General features: G+C 69.7%; 7 protein-coding genes across 7 annotated transcripts in view; 4 read left to right on the top strand and 3 right to left on the bottom strand.

Annotated features, from left to right (window-relative positions):
- Nucleotides 1-900, bottom strand: part of CHLNCDRAFT_30278 (hypothetical protein) — a 2,929-nt gene extending 2,029 nt beyond the window's left edge. Inside the window, exons 1-4 of the mRNA XM_005849401.1 lie at nucleotides 848-900; nucleotides 504-732; nucleotides 240-328; nucleotides 2-32 (exon numbers count right to left, since the gene is read on the bottom strand). Of these exons, the coding sequence (XP_005849463.1) occupies nucleotides 2-32; nucleotides 240-328; nucleotides 504-732; nucleotides 848-865 (367 nt within the window). The 5' untranslated portion in view covers nucleotides 866-900. The remainder of the gene's footprint in view (nucleotide 1; nucleotides 33-239; nucleotides 329-503; nucleotides 733-847) is intronic.
- A 3,929-nt stretch (nucleotides 901-4,829) lies between these two features.
- On the top strand, nucleotides 4,830-5,577 carry CHLNCDRAFT_12490 (hypothetical protein; the record flags this gene model as incomplete). The annotated part of the gene is made up of 3 exons (XM_005849672.1): nucleotides 4,830-5,009; nucleotides 5,096-5,166; nucleotides 5,313-5,577. Coding segments are annotated over 3 exons (516 nt in total), but the record flags the coding sequence as incomplete, so codon positions are not given.
- A 447-nt stretch (nucleotides 5,578-6,024) lies between these two features.
- Nucleotides 6,025-9,280, bottom strand: CHLNCDRAFT_30275 (hypothetical protein). The gene is made up of 8 exons (XM_005849400.1): nucleotides 9,013-9,280; nucleotides 8,217-8,725; nucleotides 7,760-7,988; nucleotides 7,522-7,582; nucleotides 7,223-7,311; nucleotides 6,880-7,047; nucleotides 6,475-6,665; nucleotides 6,025-6,315 (listed from the first exon to the last, which is right to left on the bottom strand). Exons 1-8 carry the CDS (start codon nucleotides 9,206-9,208, stop codon nucleotides 6,184-6,186), a joined length of 1,575 nt encoding a protein of 524 aa, XP_005849462.1. The 5' UTR covers nucleotides 9,209-9,280; the 3' UTR covers nucleotides 6,025-6,183.
- Nucleotides 9,281-9,970: 690 nt separating this feature from the next.
- CHLNCDRAFT_20835 (hypothetical protein) lies at nucleotides 9,971-13,631 on the top strand (the record flags this gene model as incomplete). Its single annotated transcript, XM_005849671.1, has 10 exons — nucleotides 9,971-10,255; nucleotides 10,458-10,630; nucleotides 10,876-11,092; nucleotides 11,357-11,441; nucleotides 11,653-11,777; nucleotides 11,988-12,113; nucleotides 12,343-12,594; nucleotides 12,780-12,929; nucleotides 13,071-13,190; nucleotides 13,338-13,631. Coding segments are annotated over 10 exons (1,827 nt in total), but the record flags the coding sequence as incomplete, so codon positions are not given.
- A 691-nt stretch (nucleotides 13,632-14,322) lies between these two features.
- CHLNCDRAFT_50866 (hypothetical protein) lies at nucleotides 14,323-16,354 on the bottom strand (the record flags this gene model as incomplete). Its single annotated transcript, XM_005849399.1, has 6 exons — nucleotides 14,323-14,527; nucleotides 14,694-14,956; nucleotides 15,209-15,296; nucleotides 15,502-15,945; nucleotides 16,120-16,199; nucleotides 16,295-16,354. The coding sequence occupies 6 exons, from the start codon at nucleotides 16,352-16,354 to the stop codon at nucleotides 14,323-14,325; spliced, it is 1,140 nt and encodes a 379-aa protein (XP_005849461.1).
- Nucleotides 16,355-17,318: 964 nt separating this feature from the next.
- CHLNCDRAFT_50865 (hypothetical protein) lies at nucleotides 17,319-17,982 on the top strand (the record flags this gene model as incomplete). The annotated part of the gene is made up of 3 exons (XM_005849670.1): nucleotides 17,319-17,560; nucleotides 17,735-17,820; nucleotides 17,954-17,982. 3 exons carry the CDS (start codon nucleotides 17,319-17,321, stop codon nucleotides 17,980-17,982), a joined length of 357 nt encoding a protein of 118 aa, XP_005849732.1.
- A 399-nt stretch (nucleotides 17,983-18,381) lies between these two features.
- The window catches only part of CHLNCDRAFT_142732 (expressed protein), a gene marked incomplete at both ends in the record, with an annotated part of 2,126 nt that continues 139 nt past the window's right edge, over nucleotides 18,382-20,368 (top strand). The window contains 7 exons of the mRNA XM_005849669.1: nucleotides 18,382-18,460; nucleotides 18,586-18,638; nucleotides 18,835-18,916; nucleotides 19,085-19,276; nucleotides 19,491-19,651; nucleotides 19,916-20,059; nucleotides 20,213-20,293. Coding sequence (XP_005849731.1) covers nucleotides 18,382-18,460; nucleotides 18,586-18,638; nucleotides 18,835-18,916; nucleotides 19,085-19,276; nucleotides 19,491-19,651; nucleotides 19,916-20,059; nucleotides 20,213-20,293 — 792 coding nt within the window. The remainder of the gene's footprint in view (nucleotides 18,461-18,585; nucleotides 18,639-18,834; nucleotides 18,917-19,084; nucleotides 19,277-19,490; nucleotides 19,652-19,915; nucleotides 20,060-20,212; nucleotides 20,294-20,368) is intronic.

The following is a 20,368-nucleotide window of genomic DNA, read 5'->3' as shown; positions in this document are numbered from 1 at the left end:
TTGATGAGCAGCACGCCGATGGGGGAGGTGACCTGGCGGGGGAGGGAGGAAAGGGGGGAGGGGAGTGTGGGTGTGTGTCTGTCTAGGAGCGCCCTGGGGTCCCTGCCCTTGCTGCCCCTGCTGCTGCTGCTGCTCCTGCTGCTCCTGCTGCTGCTTAGGCCACGCCGGCTGACACTGCAGCCCAGCCAGGCCGTCTACCCAGGTGGCACCCCCACCCCCCACCCCACCCCACTCCCCACCTTGTCCAGCACCAGCCCCTCCGCTACCTCCAGCCTGCTCAGCAGGCGGCCCACCGGCTCCTCCTGCTTGGCTATCGCGCGGATGCCGTCTGCAGGCGGGAGGAAAGCTGCGGTCAGCGCTCACCAGCCGTGACGGACGACGCACGGCAGGAGGCAGGCGGGGACTTGCGGGCGCAGCGGCTGCGGAGCCGGCGGCACGATGCCGCGGCGGGCGCTGCTGGCTGCTGCGCTGCCACCGCCTCCCCAGGTCCCCCTGCCGCCCACCTGCCAGCTGGTGGATTTTGTTGGGCTTGAGCACCAGGCGCTGCAGCAGCGAGTCGCTGATGGTGCCGCCCGCCGCCGCCACGTCCACCGCATTCTCTGCCATGATCTGCTGCTCGTGCTGCTCCAGGGAGTCGGCAATGCGGTTCAGGATCGCCACCCGGTCCTCAGAACGCAGCGCCTGCAGCGCCCGCGAGGCGCTGCGTGCCTTGACGGCCATCTCCCGGCTGCCCTGCAGGCATGCCAGAAGGTGGTAGCCAACAGCGCGTGAGCTGCATTGATCGTGCCCATCAAGTGCATGTGAGCTGGGTTTGGCGCAGTTGAAGCTTCAACGGCGGGGGACTTGCCTGAGAGTCCGTCACCATTTTGCTCTGCGCAATATCGAGTAACAGGGCTCGTGCAGAGCACAGGGTAGGTGTTTTCTACGGTGCATGCATGTGGGGCAGCCTTCATGCCAGGTGAGCTGCCGCCGCCGCAAAGCGGGCCCAGCATACTGCCGTCGCCTTGCATTCCCTTTTGACTAACCAGTATTACGCATGGCATACTCGAGGAGAAATCGAGCCTAACAGGTTGAAAAGCACAGCAGCGTCCAGAGCCTGCGCTCCTATGGGACCTACATTTGCCGCTGTCCGGCCACGGCAGGTGCCTAGCGGGGGTGCACCGTGACTTTGATGCCGTCTGATGGCCCCAATGTGAGGATGCTCCGCACCTTGAGGGGCACCTGCCCCGCCAGGAGGCGAAAGGTGAACTGCGGCAGCGAGGGGGCTAGGGACCGCACGTTTACAACAGCAGCGCTGGCCCATGGCGTCCCACCAACCTGCAGTCCCAGAGCCCCAGCCCCTGCCACACACACCTGCTGGTACAGCTTGACTAGGGTCAGCGTGGCCTCTAGCAGAGCAAACCTGCACGGCAAGCGACAGTCTAAGTGTGGCAATGAGAGTGGTCATTCATGGAGGTGGCTGGCGCCAGCCAGCAGACGTGTGGCCTTGCCTGTAGCCGATGCACTTCCTGCTCCCATCTCCAAAGGGCAGGTAGCTGCCGGGGATCACCTGCAGGGCAGGGCAGGGGATCAGGCGCAGCGCACCTGCGTTGTTCACTTGCATTTCCTGGGGGGGCGCAACATGCGCCTGCGCCGGGCAGCGGCAACACCTCCCGCACACCTCGGCCGCCTCGGGGGTGCCGGGCATGAAGCGGTCTGGCCTAAAGGCGTGAGGGTCGCGCCAGTAGCGCTCGTTCCTGTGCATGCTGTAGATGGACACCTGGACGGGGAGCGCGGCAGTAATAATAGGTGTGTGTGTGTGTGTGTGTGTGTGTCGGCGACAAGGTGGGACAGGCTGAGCCCAGGACCTGGCGCCAGTTGATGGATGCAGGCGGGGGAGCAGAGAAGGCGCGCCTCCTGGCGGACAGGGGCCCGCCGCTCACCTGCACCGCCGTGAGGTCTGGGACGGCGTAGCCGCCGAGCGTCATGCCGCCGCCGGCCTCCCTCACCGCCGTGCTGCCCGCCGGGTACAGGCGCAGGCTCTCCTTCAGCACGGCCTGGGCAAAGGGCAGGGCGCCGCCCTCCAGCTCCTGCAGCGTGGGCAGCCGGCCGCGCCCCCAGGCATCCAGCTCCGCCAGCAGCCGCGCCTCTGCACGCGCAGCTCGGGGGGGGGGGGGGGGGGGGGCGGCCGCAGGGCTGTCACCAGCTGCGGCATGCGCGGGGCCAGCCCAGCTGCGTTGCCCAGGCCCGGCTGGCTGTGGCTGCTGCCGCCGCGGCGCACCCGGGTGTGAGCTGACCAGGTAGATGGCAAAGCCGATGGAGTTGGCGGTGGTCTCGTACCTGCGAGAGGGCCAGGGGAGGGACTGCCCTCGGGCTGAACCAAGCCCCCAGGTCCCTGCTTCCAGCGTTGTCAGGCATGGCGCATGGAAGGGCACAAAGGCATGAGGCTGCACGGTGCCACCGCACCCTGCCAGGATGAAGGTGGCGGCCTGGTTGGAGGCCCAGCTGTCGTCCAGGACCTCTGCGCCCACCGCTTCGCCCACGTGCGGCAGGATGAGGGCCAGAAAGGAGCCCGGGTGCACCACGCTGGGCCGCGCGCCGCCCGAGCCGCCCGAGCCGCCCAGGTGCTGCCGGGCCTGCTGCACCAGCTCCGTGCCCACCTGCCTCAGCTCCCTGCGTGCCTCCAGCTCCTGCGCCGCATCCAACGTTGTGATCACATATGCATATGTGCTTGCAACGCTCGCCAAAAAGACAAAATGCTCACCTGCTTGAAGGACTTGTTGGGCAGGCGGTTGGCCATCCACTTGATGCCCTGCTCCAGCTCGGGGACCAAGAAGAAGAGGGCGAAATAGATGTTGCCCAGGCCTGCATGGAGGCAGGCAGATCGCTCTCCACATCAGGCAGAAGATGCTGCTGCTGCCTCAGCATGCCAAAACATCGCATGAAGCGCTGAACGCGGCTCGCCCACCAAACAGCTCGAAGAAGACTTGCACCGCCCAGACGAGGCGCTCGGTGGGGGTGCTGCGCAGGCGGCGGCCGCCCTCCACCCCATCCTTCTGGTCCAGCGTGTTGAAGTCGACGCTGCAGTGGTCGGGCGCAGGGCAGGCACAGGCAGCTGGGCAGCCAAGCAAGATCAGGTGCATTGCGGGGACATCATGCTGACTCGAAGCGCGGGCAGACAGGTAACAAGGTGCGCATCCAGACAACCGCGAGCCACCCCTGCTGCCGGGCAAACCAAGCCAGCACAACCGAGGGCTCAGCCTCCTCTCTCAATCCTGCTCACCCAAACGCGGTCGTCCCCACCACATCCAGCGTCATGCGCCCCGCCTCCCTCCAGATGTCCACCCCCCGCCCCTCTGCCGCCGCGGCATGCAGCTGCGAGCACAGCTTGTCGGCGGAGTCGCCCATCAGCTTGCCGTGGCGGCTGACGTTGTCGCGGCTGAAGAAGGGCTGCCACGCGTTGCGGGTCACCTTCCACTTCTCCCCGCTGCAGGCAGGAGGAGGGGAGGGGCTGATGAGTAGCTGTGCATGCAGCAGAAACGCGCAAGGCAAGCTGAGGCGCCCCACCCAGCCAGCCCCTCACTTGACAAAGACGAGGTTGTGGGAGTCCCATCTGCCCTGCTCTCCCACGTGCAGCGAGTAGATCTTGTGGCGTGCGGGGCGCACCAGCACCCTCCTGCACAGGCGTGCAGCGCTGTGGGCAGCAGCCCAGACCAAATTATGGCACAATCACATTCAGGCAAATGCTTTCCCTCAATGCTTTCCCCCAACGCGCCTGGCCAGCTCGGGCTCATCTGTCATGACTACTGGGATGCCACCCAGCCAGAAGCACCAGATGCCCGGATGCTGGCGGCTCCAGCGGGCGCATGCAGTCTCCTGGCCGTCCCTCAGCATCTCCACCAAGTTGCCCACGAAAGGCCAGTTGAACGGTCCTGTGATCAGGGGGCAAGCACGCCGTGGCTGGCGATGAGAAGGCATGGCAACCGGCTGAGCGTGCGCCTGCCTGCAGAGCTCACCTGGGAAGTGTCGGTAGCGCCAGCGCTTCAGGGGATGCAGGCCATAGATCAGCAGCGCCACCTGCACACAACAACAGTAGGGAGGGAGGGGAGGAGGCGGGCGGGGCATCCTTGTCACCGCTGCCGACACCGTAAAATGAGCGGCTGCGATGCCTGCGCGGGCAAAAACGAGTCAGGCGCATCCATATCAGGCACGTGGCTCACCAGCAGCGCGCCCAAGGCCTGCCCCACACCAGACATAAAACCCGCTACCACCATGTCTCGCTCCCTGCAGCTGCCACCCCTCAGAGACTGCCTGGGGTGCAGCCAGCCTCTCCGAATGAGATCCCAATGGCCATTCACTTCCTCACCACCCCCCCTGTCCCGCTCTGCTTCCCAGCACGCCCAGCACATGACCAAACAAAGGGCCAGCTGCCCCACAGACCTCTAGCAACCGGTGTAGCGGCAATTGGTATGCTGGGCCCGGCCGCAGCGAGGACGGCTGTGCTGGTAAAGCAGCCTCCCTCTAGGCTGCACCTCTCGGCTGGCCAGCAGGTGAGTTGGGCGTGTGACTGCAAGGTCGATGGATCCGTGTGCAGTCCCGACGCGCCATGCTGGGGAAGGGCACACCCCCGCCCGGTTGCCGGCACCGCAGCTCCCGCCACCCCCGGGCCGCTATTGAAGGCAACCCCTCTGCTGAACAAGCTCTTGCATGATCCGCAGGCGCCGTGGACTAAGAGCAGTTGCAGGGCCGCGCGCGCCCCCAGGCCAGCGCGCGGCATGACGGTGGCGGCCTCGGCGGCGCCGCGCCGCGCGCCTGGCCAGGCGGCGGACCTGGCTGTGGAGGAGTGCGAGTACATCTTTGGCTTTGGCTCGCTGATCACTCACCCCGGCTTCGACTACTCGGAGAGGGTGCAGCCGTGCTACATCCGCGGCTGGCGTCGCGTGTTCCACCAGGGCAGCACCGACCACCGGGGCGTGCCAGAGGCGCCGGGGCGCACGGTGACGCTGGAGCGCTGCGAGGGAGCCGTCACGGTGGGTGGCGTGCGGTTGGCATGGCCCACCCAGCTCCAGCGCAGCCCTGCGATGCGACACAGCTCCCCTGTGCGCCGCCGCTGCAGTGGGGCGCCGCCTTCCGGCTGGCGGGCGACGCGGAGCAGCGGCGGCGCACCTGGGAGTATCTGGAGTGGAGGTGGGTGGGGTCGCGTGATTGGATGCGCGTCGGTGTTGCCGCATTGCCCCTGGCTTTGATGAACACATGGCAGCGACATGCATTTGGAGGTGCTGCTGCTGCCGGCTGGTTGGTGCGGCACACTCACCGGCTGCTGTGCGGTGCAGAGAGAAGCAGTACGACCTCCGCCTGAAGGTCCCCGTCTACACCGCCGCCACCGGCGCGCGCCAGCCCCGCCTCGTGGCCCTCACCTTTGTGGCCACCGCCGACCGCGCCGCCAACCCCAACTTCCTGGGGCCAGCCCCGCTGGAGGAGGTGGCGCGCCAGATTGCCACCGCGCGCGGCCCCAGCGGCCCCAACTCTGAGTACCTGTTCCGCCTGGCGGACGCCATGCGGGGCATGGGGGTGCAGGACGAGGAGCTGTTCGTGCTGGAGGTGGGCAGCCGCTGCGTGCGGTACCTGCGCTGCATGGTACTGCCACCCGGTACTGCTGCCCGGTACTGCCCTGTGCGGCCCCGTGCTGGATGGCGGGCATCAGCTCGCCTCGTCCTTCAGCCTGCCCCGCCCCACTGGCGCGCCGTGCAGGCCAAGGTGCGTGCCCGCCTGAGCCTGCTGGAAGAGGCCGGGGCCGAGGCAGCGGCTGGCGAGTGCAGCGGCGTGGAGGAGCAGCAGCCAGAGGCCACCGACGGGTCGCTGGCGAGGTCACCGTGATATCATAAACCTCCTGTACAACTGCCACTCATCCCCTCCTTTATCAGTAATCATCCCCCTTCAATGCCGCCAACAGCTCTTGACGATTTCATCGATCCGCTTATTCTTCCAGCCCTCCCTGCTCGCTGCCACATGGCTGCCGTTCTCCCTGTTCTCTGTTCTTCCTCTCAACTGCTATCCTCCCAGGGAGGAGTAAATTAAACGTCAGAAATATTGAGAGCACAGAAGAGTAGTCAGAACAGAAGGGTGCGGCCGTCAGAAGCAAGGAAGAGCGGGGGGTGCAGAATCACAGCAGGATAGGGAGGCAGGCCTGGGCCCAGGGTGCCCTCACCCCGCCATGCTGCCGTACAGCGTGTAGGCATGCACGCGGTCCACCCGCACATCCACCAGCTGCCCCCGCAGCGCCTCGCCGTCGCCGGCAAAGTAGAGCAGCTTGTTGTGCCGCGTGCGCCCCACCGCCTGCAGGGGCGCCGCACAGGGTGGCTCAGGCCCACGGGCTGTGCCGCCACCCCAGCACGCCTCCAGCTGCAGGCGCCGCGGTGCAGTTGGACTGCAGGAGCACGCACGCCCATGCCCACACGCGTGGCGCCCCACCCCCGCGCCCTGCCCGGCACCCACCTGCGCCGGGTCGCGCGGGTTGGGCCCCTCCACCAACACCTCCAGCTCCCTGCCCAGGAACCGCTGCGCCCGCTCCTCCGCCACACGGTTCACCACCGCATTCAGGCGGTTGAGGCGGTCCGCCTTCACCAGGTCCGCCACCTGGCCGTCCCACACGGCGGCGGGGGTGCCCGGCCGCGGCGAGTAGGCGGCTGCGGGGAGGGTAAAGAGGGCGGCAGGGCAGGGGGGAGCGGCGGGCATCGGCGGCAGCGCAGGGCCCGCGGCTGGCGGGGCGCCGAGGCCTGGCCCGGCGCACGCCCGTGCCACCGCACCGCTCGGCGCTTGCGCGCACCAGCCTCTCCCCCACCCAGCCCCACTCCCTCGCGCCGCCTCTCCCCCGCTCCACCGCATGCCCACCCGCCTCACCGGTGTTGACCCTGTCGAACCCCACCTCCTCCACCAGCGCCACCGTGCGCTCAAACTGCTCCTCGCTCTCCCCGGGGAACCCCACGATGGCGTCGCCGCTGATGGAGGCGTCGGGCATGTGGCGCCGGATGGTGTGCACCATCTCGCGGTACCGCTCGTGGGTGTAGCCTGGGGGTGTGGGTGGGTGCGGGGGGCGGCAGGCGTGCAGGGCAGGGTGTGGTGTGGGAGAGGCGGCGGGCAGGGGATGGGAGGCAGCAGGTGGCGTGTGGTGGCCACGAGGGAGGGGGGCGGGCGCCCCATGCCGCCGGTGCCACACACACACACACACAGGCCCGGCCCCCACCTCGCTTCATCTCCCGCAGGATGTAGTTGTCCCCCGACTGGAAGGGCACGTGGAAGAACTCGCAGAGCTTGTCCAGCTCGGCGCATGCCCTGCGGGGGTGGGGGGGCGGTTTTTGAGCCAGATCGGGTCCTGCACCTCGCGCCCTCTCCTGCACTCCTGCGCGCCTGCCCGCCTCCCTGGCTGCAGCTGGAGCTGGGGAGCGGCAGCGGGCGCCGTGCTGAGCTGGCGCTGCTGCGCTGCACGTGTGGATGCATGCACGCATGCCGCGCTGCGGCCCCCCCCACCGCCCGCCCGCCCACCTGATGAGGCGCTCCGTGAAGTAGCGGGGGTGGGAGGTGGCAAAGCGGATGCGCGCGATGCCTGCGCCACATGCATGCGGCAAGGCGCGCCAGAGGCTCAGCCCAGCCCCAGGGGCCCAGCCCAGGCCTGCACGGGCCCCGGCGCCCAGCAGCCCGCCCGCCGCGCACCCCTCTCCCTCCCGCCCCCGCACCGCCGCCCAGGGCCTGGCCCGCCGCCGCCGCCGCCGCCGCCGCCCACCTGGCACGTCGTGCACGTGTCGCAGCAGGTCATTGAAGGTCCAGGCGCGGCGCCCCGAGTTGTCGGGCGCAAAGCCGGGCAGGTCTCGGCCGTAGGCGTCCACGTTCTGCCCCAGCAGCGTCACCTCGCGGTACCCCGCCTCCCCCAGGGACAGCATCTCGCGCCGGATGGCCTCGGGGGTGCGGCTCTGCTCCTGGCCGCGCGTGAAGGGCACGATGCAGTAGGTGCACTGCGTGTGTGTGGGGGGTGGGGCGGGGTGGTGGGGAGGCAGGCGGTAGGGAAGGGCACGCGGTGCGGTGAGCGGGGAGGGGCGGGCCGGCGAAGCATGGCACTCCATGCCGCCCCTCCATCCCCGGTGCACGCAGCCGCGCATTGCCACCACCAGCCTGCCACCGCAGCAGCACCAGGTCCGCCATCCCCCGCAGCCCCTCCCCCCCCCCTCCCCCCCCACACACACCTTTTCGTTGCACCCGTGAATGACGTTGACCCAGGCTGTGATTGCTGAGTCGCGTCGCGGCGCCGTGATGTCCTCCTCTATGGGCGCGTGCTCCACCGCCACCACCTGGCTCCCCGCCTCCACCTGCTCCAGCAGGTCGCCGATGCGGTTGGCGTGGTGGGGCCCCATGACCAGGTCGACCTCGGGCACGCGGCGCAGCAGGGCGTGCCCCTCCTGCGCCGCCACGCACCCCGCCACCACAATCTTGAGGTCGCCCATGTGCTGGCGCTTGCGCTTGGCCTGCCGCCCCAGAGCGGAGTACAGCTTCAGCTCCGCCTTCTCCCGGATGCTGCACGTGTTGTACACCAGCACGTCCGCGTGCCCCGCCTCCTCCACGCAGCGGTACCCCGCCTCCTCCAGGCACCCGGCCATGCGCTCCGAGTCGGCGCTGTTCATCTGGCAGCCAAAGGTGATGATGTGGTACTTCTTGCCGCTGCCGCCAGCCAGCGCGGGGCGGGACAGGACCTGGCCTGCGGGGCGGCGGCGCGGGCGGGGCACGGGAGAGGCACGGGTGGGGAGGCGGGCGCGGGGGCACGCTGGCTGCCGCTGCCGCCAGGAGAGGCGGCGCGGCCGACTGCAGCTCAGGATCGTGCCCCAGGCCATGCAGATCGCGGCTCCAGGGCATCCCAGGCTCGCAGCACAGGCTGCGTGATGTTGCAGAGGGCAGGCAAGGCGCAGGTGGCAGCGGGAGAAGAGGGCGGTGGCGCCGCCCTGCTCGGTCCCCGCCAACACCAGCAGGGCCGCCCCAGGTGCGCACCCTCGACACCACAGAACAGGGCATCCTCCTCCTCGTCGATCGGTGGTGGCGCCAGCTGCTCCAGGGCTGAGGAGCGCACGAGCAGCCGCGCATTCCTGCACCTCCTCACGCCACGGGGCACGCAGGAGGCCGCAGCGCGCCCACTTGTGGAGCAGGGGCTCCCTGCCGCCCGCTGCACAGCCGCAGCGACTAGCATTGCAGCGCTTGGTGGTGAAGAGAGGTTGGCAGCACCGGCAGCCGCAGTCCCAGATGCTACAAATGATGCACGATGCAGGAAGGACTCGGTGAGACGCAATGCGCTTGGCATGCATGCAATCCTGATGGTGCCGCGCATGCCGTGCGCCAAGCCGGCTTCGGCGCAGGCGAATGTCCTGTGCCAAACACGGGAGCGCAGCAAAACACTAAACGGGATTGTGCTGTTGCATCTCAAGGCCAGGGTGCCCCACCGCTGGTGTTGTTTCAGCAGAGACCTCATCAGCGGTGGAGGCGGCGCCGGCGCTTCGTGCGCTGGGCGGCAGGGTATTCATGGTGGGTTCGGCAGGCCACTGTCCTTTCCCACCTAGCAGTTCTAGCTAGCGCTGGCTTTGCCTGTGTTTGCTGCTGCTCCCTGGCGCACCATGTCGACCGCAATGGAGGCCAAGCCCAAGAAGCAGAAGTCTGAGAAGAAGGAGAAGAAGGAGAAGAAGCGGAAGCAGGTCGAGGCGGCAGCAGGTGAGGCCCGCAGGCAGCATGCATTGTGTGGCGGCTGGGGCGCGCTGCACGAAGACAGGGGCCTGACTCGTCCGCCCGCCCGCCTGCAGACACCCCGGTGGTGCCGGAGAAGAAGGTCAAGAAATCAAAGAAGGCCAAGAGCAGCGACGGCGAGGGCAGCGACGCCCCCGCGGTGGCGGCGGCGGCGGCTCCGGCCGCCGACGCGCCCGCGGCTGCCTCGCCCGGCGAGGCGCCGGCCGCCGCCCCCAGCCCTCTGGCCCTGGACAACTTCAAGCTGTCTGAGCCAGTGAAGAGCCTGCTGCGCGCCAAGGGCATCGAGGCGCTGTTTGACATCCAGGCGCAGTGCCTGCCGCCGCTGCTGGAAGGGCAGGACCTGGTGGGGCGGGCGCGCACCGGGTGCGGCAAGACCCTGGCCTTTGTGCTGCCCATCGTGGAGCGGCTGGCGGGGGGCCAAGGCGCGGGGGGCAAGCGCGCCTTCGGGCGCGCGCCCAGCGTGGTGGTGCTGGCACCCACGCGGGAGCTGGCCAAGCAGGTGCGCCGCCGGCAGATGGGCAGGCCAGGCCGCCTGCTGCTGGGGGGGCCTGCTCGCGTGCGGTGCTCAGTCCAGGGGGCACGCGGTGCCGAGAAGCTGCCAGCCGCTCGCTCACACGGCGGCGCCGCTCGGGGCCGGGCCACGGCTGCCGTTCCTGCGTCCACCACCCACCCCACCCCTGCCTCCCCCTCCCCCTCCCCAGGTGGCCGCCGACTTTGAGTACTACGCCAAGGCCTTCTCCCTCACCACCGTCTGCCTGTACGGCGGCACGCAGTACGGGCCGCAGGAGGGCATGCTGCGGCGCGGCGTGGATGTGGTGATCGGCACCCCCGGCCGCGTGAAGGACCACCTGGAGCGAGGCACACTCAAGCTCAAGTGAGGGCAGGGGGTGCTGTGCGGGTGGAGGGGTGGAGGGGTGGAGGCTGGTGGAGGCTGGGAGGGGGCCAGGACAGCGTGGCGGGGTGCTGGGGCGGGCAGGCAGGGAGGCTTGCAGGTGTGTATGCGTGTGTGTGTGTGAGGGGTGCCATGGGCAGGAGCAGGCCCGCCGTGCAGCCAGCCGCGCCGGGCTCACCCGCCGCCGCCCTGCGCCGCCGCTCCCGCCCTCCCTCCCTCCCCCGCAGCCAGCTGCGCTTCCGCGTGCTGGATGAGTGCGACGAGATGCTCAACATGGGGTTTGTGGAGGACGTGGAGAAGATTTTGAACGCCGGGGTGGACGCCGCCACGGTGCAGACGCTGCTCTTCTCCGCCACGCTGCCCCACTGGGTCAAGGACATCACCAAGCGCTTCCTCAAGCCCGGCTTCACCACAGTGGACCTGGTGGGCAGCCAGAAGATGAAGGTGGGCCGCACTGCCGGGGGGGGGGCCCGGCACATACACCGTGGCATGGGCGCTGCCTGCCTGCCTGCTGTGGCAGGCAGGCGCGGCCCGTGAGGGCGTATAGCCTAGCCGGCGCGTGGCAGGCGGCGCCTGGGGAGCCGCGGCGCAAAGGAGCAGGGGTGCATCGACAAGGGCAGGAGGGGCTTGGTGTGCTGCTGCGGAGACCCCCGCCTGCCGCGCCCATGCAGCGCCTGAAGCGGTCCCTGCCTGCCCGCCCCCCCGCAGGCCTCCACCAGCGTGCGCCACCTGCTGCTGCCGTGCCACTGGAGCCAGCGCTCCCAGATTGTGCCCGACCTGGTCAAGTGCTACGGTGAGGGGCCGCGGCAGCAGGCCGCCGGGCAGCCGCGCGTTTGGGGGGGGCGAGCGGCTTGCGCCTGGGCTGTCACCTGGGCTGTGTCCCCACCACCGGCCTGCTGGCCAGTCGCCTACCCACCTACCCACCTACCCACGCACGCACCCACACCCACACACTGCCCCCCTGCCTCCCCCTGCCTCCCTCCCTCCCCCCCTCCTCCCCCCAGGCGTGTGCGGCCGCACCATCATCTTCACCGAGACCAAGAACGACGCCAACGAGCTGTCGGGCACGCTGGCAGAGAGCTTCGGGGCGCGCGCGCTGCACGGAGACATCCCGCAGGGCCAGCGCGAGGTGGGGACGGGGGCGGGGTGGGGTGGGGCGGGGGGGGGCAGGAGCGGGTGGCTGGGTGAGGGAGGAAGCGGGCGGGGCTGGCAGCTGTGCGGCGGGCTCTATGCAAGAGCAGCCCGCCCCCCACCGGATTCGCCAGCGCAGCCAGGCACTTGCCCCCCGCCCGCGGCCGCTCTGACCCCCGTGCCCCCGCCCCCGCCCCGCCTGCCGCAGGTCACGCTGGCCGGCTTCCGCAGCGGCAAGTTCAGCGTGCTGGTGGCCACCGACGTGGCGGCGCGCGGCCTGGACATCAGCGGCGTGGAGCTGGTGATCCAGCTGGAGCCGCCCAAGGACCCAGAGGTGCGGCGCTGGGGGGGCTGGTCGGGCTGAGGGCTGCGGCTGCGGCTTGGGGCTGGGGGGCAGGGCTGGGGCTGGGGCTGAAGGCTGGGGCTGGGGGGCAGGGTCGGGTCTGGGGCTGTGCACAAAAGTGGGGTGCCGCAGCGTTGCCGCGCTGCTGCGCCCCCAGCCTCCCCGTCTGCCACTCCCCACGCCGCCGCCACCCTCCCTCCCTCCCCGCCCCCTCCCGCAGACGTACATCCACCGCAGCGGGCGCACGGGGCGCGCGGGCCAGACGGGCATCTGCCTGACGCTGGTGGACCGTCGCAAGGAGGGCCTCATCCCCTACATCCAGACCAAGGCGGGCCTCAAGTTTGAGCGGGTGGGCGCCCCCCAGCCCAGCGACATGGCGCAGCTGGCGGGGGAGCGGGCGCTGGAGGCGGTGCAGGCGGTGGACGTGTCGGTACTGCCCTTCTTCAGGGCAGCCGCCCAGAAGCTGCTGGAGGTGGGTGGGGGCGGCGGGGGCCGCGGCTGGCGGCAGCAAGGAGCGGGTGCGGGGCTGCTGGGGCCTGCTGGGAGAGGAGCGGGCAGGGGGCCAGGGCCCCGCCTCCTGATCACTACCTCCTCCTCCTCACTCTACCCCCCCCGCCCTCCCCCGCCCTCCCCCTCCCCCCCCTGCCCCCGCCCCAGTCTGTGGGCAGCCCCGAGGATGCCGTGGCGCTGGCTCTGGCCAAGATCACGGGGCACGTGGAGATGCGGCCGCGCTCGCTGCTCACCGCGCACGAGGACTTCACCACCCTGCGCTTTGTGTCGCCCTGGCCGGTGGAGAAGCCGGGGCAGGTGCGGCGCGGCGGCCGGCAGGCTGTGACGCTTGGAGTCTCTGCCCTGCACACCACACACACACACACACACACGCGTGCGCGCACACACACACACGCGCACACACACACCAAGCAGCGTCCCGCTCCCCCCCTTGCGCAGGTGTTTGGCTTCCTGCGCAAGCACATGCACGAGGAGGAGACTGTGGAGGAGGCCAAGCGCATGACGCTCACCGCAGACGGCCTGGGCGCCGTGTTTGACGTGCCCACCAGCCTGGCGAAGGTGGGGGCTCTCGGGGCCCTAGACTGCACAGCCGCGCCCTGCCGCAGCGCCCTGCTGGAGCGCCCTCCCGCCTTGCCTGCCTGCGGGGCAGTGTCCCGCCCAGCAGCTGCTCGCTCACCGCGTGCCCGCCCGCACCCCGCCCTGCAGGAGTTTTTGGCAAAGTGCGGCAAGAACGAGGGGACGCGCGCCACCGCACACCTCCAGGTGGCCACCTCCCTGCCGGAGCTCAAGGAACGGGAGCAGCAGTACGGCGGCGGCGGCGCAGGCTTTGGCAGCCCCGGCAACGGCTTCCAGCGGGCAGGGGGGTACGGCGGGCGCGGCGCGGGGTATGGCGGCCGCGGCGGCAGCAGCGGCGGCGGCCGCGGCGGCTTCGGCGGCCGCGGCGGCAGCAGCGGCGGCCGCGGCTTTGGCGGCGCACGCAAGTTTGGCGGCAGGAAATGAGTGGGGTGGCTGCCCGCCACCAGCCTGCCACCAGCCTGACCCACCCTGCCCATTGCTTGCACTGCGCCCTGCTGCCCTTTCGTTTAGCACCTGCCAACCACACACTGCTATTCCTGCCGCGTTTCGACTCCCTGAGCTAATGATTCACAGTCTGAGAGCAATGGCATTCATTCTTCTTTGGTCATTCAGTGCGCAGCGCTTGCAGCAGCTGCGTGGCAAAGTGGGCTTGGTGGGGGCAGTGTGGGAAAAGGGGGTCGGAGGGGAGGGAGGCTACATCATTATGTACAGCAGGAGGGGCCCGCCCCCACAGACAGAGGGGGCGGGCATCAGAAACCCGAGCGGAAGCAAAGAAACAGGGTTCAAAAGGCTGCAAAAAAATGAAAGGAGTGCGAGGGGGGTGGGGTGGGCCAAAGGGGGGCCTTCATTTGGTTGCACAGCGTTGCATTTCAGGGTGGTATATCACAGTCCACGGGCTAAGTCTGCTGCGTAATCGTGGGCCGCTCACGGCAGGGGGGGGAATGCTGCGGCGGTGCCGCCCGCGCAAGCAATTGGCCGCGCGGGCGGCTGGCAGGTGGGGGGGGGGCGGGTTGGTGTGCTTCACAGAGGGCTGCAGGCGCGCAGGGCCGCCCGCGGCGCGGTCAGGTCAGGCAGGTAGGTGGGTGGCGGGGGGTGGGCGCTGCAGGCGGCGCCCTCAGCTGACGCGGCTGCGCTCCGGCCGCTCCGTCTTCCGCCGCTTGCTGCGGGTGCTGCCCGATTCGAAGCCGCTGCTGCAGCGCGTGGCATGCGAGACATCCAGGGAGCAGGCCGCAGGCAGCACTGCCGCCGCCGCCGCCGCCACAGCGGCAGCCGCCACCGCGGCGGCGGCGCTGAATGACGACCGCTTGGCGGATGCCAGCCTGCGGCAGCGGGTCGGCACACAAGCGGGGGCATGAGCGGCCGCCAGCTGGCACATGCCAAGCCACCGCGCAGCCAGGCCCCAGGAGTGCGGCCCACCACGAGGCGGCAGCCTTCCATGGGAAGAGGAAGAGGGAGAAGCAGCAGCAGCGGCAGCACGCGGCGCACCTGCTCACAGCCTGCTGCCGCGGCTGCGTGGTCAGCAGCATCGCCGCCGCCGCCGCCGCCGCCGCCGCGGGCGCCATGCCGCCGCCGCCGCCGCTGTCGCCGCGCGCGGCCGCGGCCGCGCCCCTGGGGGTGATGGGCGCCAGCCCAAACTCCACGTCCACCTTGCATCGCAGCGAGCAGTAGGTGCAGTCGTGGCGCAGCGGCTTGTGGCAGCCCAGGCAGGCGTGGTCAAAGGCGGGGCACTTCTGCTCCTTCTCCACATTCTGCGGCAGGGTGGGGGACAAGGGGGCGGGGGCAGGGCAGCGTCAGCGACGTGATTGCCAGCCAGGCCGGCGCATGCAGGCATGCAGGCGGCAGGTGCTTGCGGAGCAGCTGGTCCTGAAGGCCTGTCGCCCCTGGCTGTGTGAGGGCCCGCGCTGGCTGGGGCCCGCCTGCTTGATCCCCCTCCCTCCCCCACCTGCCCCTCTGCCCCTCCCCTCCCCCTCGTGCCCGCTTGCCTTCGGGTGGATGAGCACCGCGCGGCGCGAGTTGATGCAGTACGCCTGCACCCCGCCCACATCGTACAGTGGCTGGATGTCGTCAACATGCACGCACGTCTGGTACCTGCGGGCGGGGCGCGGGCGCCAGGGCAGGCAGGCAGGCGGGTGAGGCAGGTGGAGGAGGCAGGGTTGGGGGCTGGTGGCGTGCTTGCATCGCTGGGCGGCAGGCGGGCAGGCAGGCGGGGAAGGCTGGCAGGCAGCTGCGGCAGCAGGCAGGCAGGGCGGGCAAGGCGGGCAGGCGGCGGCGCCGGCGGCCCCGCCTCCCTCACATGTACTTGCGTATCTGGAAGACGCGCCCCGGGCAGCAGGCGGCGTGGGCGGGCAGGCAGAGCTTGCACATGCCGGCGCCGTGCGCGTGCGTGCAGCCCAGGCAGTACTGGTTGTTCTCGTTGCGCTTCATGGTACCGTTGCGCACAACGCCAGGGTGGCAGCGGCAGCCGGCGGCCTCAAAGAGCGAGGAGTTGAACAGACCCATGAGCCAAGGGGCTGGGCTGCTGGCGCCGCTACCAGGCGCTGGCGCGGCGGTCCCGGCGAGGAAGGGGTCGGGGATGGCGGCGGCGGCGGCGGCTGCGGGGAAGCCGCAGAAGGCAGCAGGCGGCGGCTGGTCCACCACGCCTGGCGCGCCGCACGCCGCGGGGCGGCTGTCCACGCCTGCAGACACCTCGCTGTCGCTGGGGCTGGGCTTGGCCGCAGAGATCTGGTCATTCTTGGCGCTGCAGGGCCCAGGGGAGAGGCGGGGGGAGGGCGGAGCACCAGGTCAATGACGCGGGGAGCGGCGGCAGCCGAAGTGCGCCGCAAGTGGCCGGTGGTTGCTAAAGGCGGGGCCTGGCACCGCTGCATCAAGGCCAGCACCCGCCATGCCCCAATTCCCCGCCCGCCACACTCACAGAGGGCTCTTGATCACGTTCTTGATGTGCAGATCGGCCTCATCGGCGCTGGAGGTGGGGGTTTCCGCCTGCGGCGCCGCCTGCAGCACGTGGGCGTGGGTGCGTGGCGGTTTGAAATTGTGGCCCAGAAGGTTTGGCGGTGTTGCGGCGCGCCGCGCCCGCCGGCCCTGATCACCTTGCAGAAGAAGGGATGGTCCAGCATAACGCCCGAGGGCAGCAGGGAGTGGGCCTGCATGGTGCCCTGGGCTGCTGGGCGCCAAGTTCGGTTGGCCGGCCGCTGGGTGCGCTCGCGGCCTGCACAGGGTGCCGGGACAGCCAATTGAGCACCAATTGGGGCTGCATGGGGCGGATGGGGCCCGCCCCGCGCCTCGAGGCAGGCCGCAACTGCGCTGGCTGTTGCACTGCGTCAGGGCGCGGGAGGGGCCTGGCCCGCCCCCCTGTCGGCCCCAGGATGCTGGCAAGCAACTGAGAGGACGGTATTGGGGCCAGGGGCGGGCGGTCGACACTCCCCAGCAGCAACAAGAGATCGGCTAGCCGCGTGTCATTCGGTTGTGTTTGAGTGCAGCGCCCCCAGCAGGAGCAGCGCCTAAGCGACATGCAGGCTGCGGGCAGCAGGGGTCAGTCACAGGGGCTGGCGTTTCCAGGGGCCCCACCCTCACCTGCCCAAATTGAGTGGCACCCCGGGGGAGTGGCCTTTTGGAGGAGCGGGGGGCGAATTGGTGATCAAGTGGCAATGCGAGGACCGGGGGGATGGGGGCGACGACTGAGGGGCAGACGGATGGACATTTTCTGTGCTGTACATACGCAGTACATGGGAAGCCTTGCATCTGCGATTCATTCATCCAAATCCTCCACAATAGGCTCGTATATCGTCACAAACGGACTGGTCCTGCTGTGCGGGCTACTCACTTCAAAGGTGTGCTATCAACAGACTGGTGCAACTCCCGACACTCGCTGCCTCGATCAGTATCGCCCGTAGGCGTCTCAGACGCTCAGCCATGCATGGCACATGGGGCGCCATTGCCACGGACCTGCCGCCGCCGCCTGTCCACCTCCGCATCTGCCGCGGCCGAGAGGGCTGGCCCTGTTTGAATGAACAATGTCCCCTCCAATGCTTGGCATCCTTGCAGGTCGCAGCCCACCAACTGCTTGCCGGATCGGAGCGCCAGTAGCTAGCACTACCTGCCTCCCAGCCAAGCATGGCGGCGCCCTCCGAAGTGCGTGCCAGCCACCTGCTGGTAAAGCACAAGAACAGCCGGCGGCCCAGCAGCTGGAAGGAGCCGGTCGTGACGCGCAGCGAGGAGGAGGCGCTGGCCATGGTGAAGCGGTTCCGGGAGCAGATCGCCGCGGCACCCGACCTGGCCGCTGCCTTTGCGGCCCTGGCCACCACGGAGAGCCACTGCGGATCGGCACGCAGCGGCGGGGACTTGGGCTGGTTCGGGTAAAAGCAGTGGCAGGCAGCATGTACTGCCTGCTGATGATGCAATGCATGCTGGCGGCCTGCTTGCTGCGCTGCCCGCGTCGCTGGCTGGCTCCGTTGGTTTCACCCCTTTTGTTGCCAAGTTGTTCTATTGATGGCAGCACTGTCGAACTCCCACTCCCTGTGCTCGCGCAGGCGCGGACAGATGCAGAAGGCTTTTGAGGATGCGGCATTTGCGCTGCAGGTTGGAGAGCTCAGCCAGCCAATGTTCAGCGACTCGGGTGCGCGATTTGGTGCGGGGAGCGGGGCATCGTTGCATTTGATGCATACAGGGGCATGCATCGCAGGATGCCTCCCTCCCGGCCATGCAATGCACCAACCCGCTTTGCGCATCGCCATCTGTCTTGTGTGCAGGCTGCCACATCATCCTGCGCACCGGATGACGTGAGCGGTGGGCGCCCGTGTTGCAGGCCGCCATGCCGTGCATCCCTTCATCCTGTTGCATTGAAAGGGCCCAGCACGTGTGTGGAGCCCCCTGACTGTAAGCTGCCCCAGGGAGGAGAGAGCAAGCAGCACCTTTCAGCGCGCCGCGCAGGCGGGACGTACTTGCGGCGCTGCCGGGCAGGAAGAGGGCCCAGCCCAAGGTGTCTGCCTCTTCCGTTGCACCATGGCGACCGTCCTTGCAGCCCAGGTCGCCTGCATCCCCGTTGCCCAGGCAGCGGGTGCCCAGCGCCGGGCGGTGGCAGCTAAGCCAGCCCCCCCGAGGGGCTACAGCAGCAAGGTGCGGCGTGCATGTGGGCCCTGCAGTGCCTGGATGCATGAACGGAACGCTCACACGTGCAATGCCGTGGCTGCAGCGGTCTGTGGCGGCATGTGTAGCGGCACCCCTGCAGAAGGCTGCGCCCGAGAGCCCTAGCATCGGTGAGCTGCCCACTGCTCTTCTTCCCGACAGCTCGGCAGTGATCATGCTAGTGTTCCTGTGCTGCCGGGAGGCAGAACCCGGTCGGGCCAAGGCAGGCGCCCACCCTGCTCGCCCTGGCGTGCAGGCCACGCCCAGCTGCCCGAGCTGATCAGCAGGGAGACCGTGCGGGCCCTGGAGGTGCGCCCTGCGGGGAGGGGGGCAACGCACGCGCATTCCTGCCCCGCCGCTCGCCCGCCCGTTCTTGCTGAGTTGCTAGCGTGCGCCAGCTGCACACTCTCACCCAATGGGCCCTACCAATCCCACATCGTGTGTTCATTCCTGTTGTGGACGCTGATCCGCCTGCTTGCCTCCACTCCCTGCTCATCCCGCACAGGCCGAGCTGGACAACGGCGCCTCCATCGCCGCGCTGCGCCGCTTCAACGACCTCCTCGCCAACCTGCCCGCCGGCAGCTGGGGTGAGGCCGAGCCTGCTGGCGCCGTCATGGGGCCCCACGGGAAGCCCTGCGTGCCGTGCAGCGGCATATGCCCCCTGTCTGTCCACCCGCTGCTCCCCCTCCTCCCTGGCTCCCGCCCCAACACGCTGGCCCTTCCTCCCCCTGCGCCCGCCCTTGCCTGCCCCGCAGAGGCCGCCCTGCGCCCCGTCATGTGCGAGCTGGCCTACAACCTGGAGTCCTTCAACCCTGCCTTCACCGCGGTGCTGCTCAGGGTGCAGCAGACCATCGGCGTCAGCGACTATGTGCGGCGCGACACGGCGCTGAAGAGCCTGATCCAGCCGCTGGCGGGCGAGTACGGCATGCACAACAACGAGGCGCAGGGTGAGCGGGGGGGTGCTGCAGGGGGGCGGGGCGGGGGTCCCTGGAAAATGCAGCGCACATCGGCTGGCGCCCCTCGCTGGCCGGACATGGTGGCAGCGCGTCTGTTGCGCTGATGCAGCATGCATGCGCTGCGCTCATCACCGCCACGCACCTGGCCAGTGCAGCCCCCCTCACACCGTGGGTCACCCCCTCCTGCGCCCCCTGGCCCCCGCAGCCCTCACCCACCGCGAGCTCTTCTCCCTCTTCTACGCCGACCTGCTGCGGGAGCCTCTGGAGGAGGCACTGGCGGCCAACCCGCGCCCCGCAGCCGCCCACCGCTTCTTCGCCCAGATGATGCGCGACCTCAACACCGCCTGCGCAGACGCCATGCAGCAGGTGTGTGGGGGGGGTGGGGAGTGGGGGTCAGGTTGTGGTGCGGCTTGTGGGGGGCCGCCGTGCCAGGGCGCCAGAGCAACAGGCAGCGCCCGCAGAAGCGCCTGCCGCGCATCCTGCACCCCCGCCGTCTCCTCGCCTCCGCGTGCCCTTGCCCGCCCTCTCAACCGCCGCTCCCACCACCACCACCACTCGTGCCTGCGCACGCCCACACACACACACACACACCTGCCCCTGCCCCCCTCCCCCCACCCGCCCCCACCCCAGGCCTGCTACGCCATGGGCTACAACCTGGCCATCGAGTACCTGGCCGACTACGAGAAGACGTGGATGCTGGACTCGTTCCGAGCGCTGGACGCGCGTGTGCTGGCCCCCGCGGGGCGCCCGCTCACCGAGTGGGTCTTCCTGGAGGTGAGGGCGCGGGGAGGCGGCGGCGGCGGCAGCAGCAGCAGCAGCAGCGGCGGCGGCGGGCCGAGAGGGGCCGCCAGCGCGGGCGCGGCATATGCCCCCGCACGCCGCGCGTCTCAGCGCAGCCCTCCTGCTCTCCCCTCCCGCTTGCCGTAGGTGCACGCCGAGGGCGAGGCGGAGCACGCCGCCATCGGCCACGACGCGGTGGTGGCGTTTGTGCCGGCGGCGGAGGAGGTGGTGCTGCGGCGTGCGATGCTGGACCACGACCGCGACATGGCCGCCTTCTACAACCGCATGGCAGACATGCTGGAG

The sequence above is a fragment of the Chlorella variabilis genome (genome assembly GCF_000147415.1).
Source record: "Chlorella variabilis unplaced genomic scaffold CHLNCscaffold_5, whole genome shotgun sequence".
Lineage (NCBI taxonomy): Eukaryota > Viridiplantae > Chlorophyta > Trebouxiophyceae > Chlorellales > Chlorellaceae > Chlorella > Chlorella variabilis.
Note: the sequence above shows the minus strand (reverse complement) of the source record. Positions and strands in the feature narration are given on the sequence as shown.

What these genes read in the sequence shown, in the direction of transcription:
- CHLNCDRAFT_30275 (XM_005849400.1), bottom strand. Translation starts at nt 9,208, where the DNA reads ATGCTAGTCGCTGCGGCTGTGCAGCGGGCGGCAGGGAGCCCCTGCTCC. An exon ending in ACACGTGCACGACGTGCCAG is followed by an intron (nt 7,583 to 7,759) that starts GTGGGCGGCGGC and finishes CATGTGGCGCAG; the next exon opens with GCATCGCGCGCATCCGCTTT. An exon ending in CCTGCGGGAGATGAAGCGAG is followed by an intron (nt 7,048 to 7,222) that starts GTGGGGGCCGGG and finishes CCACACCCCCAG; the next exon opens with GCTACACCCACGAGCGGTAC.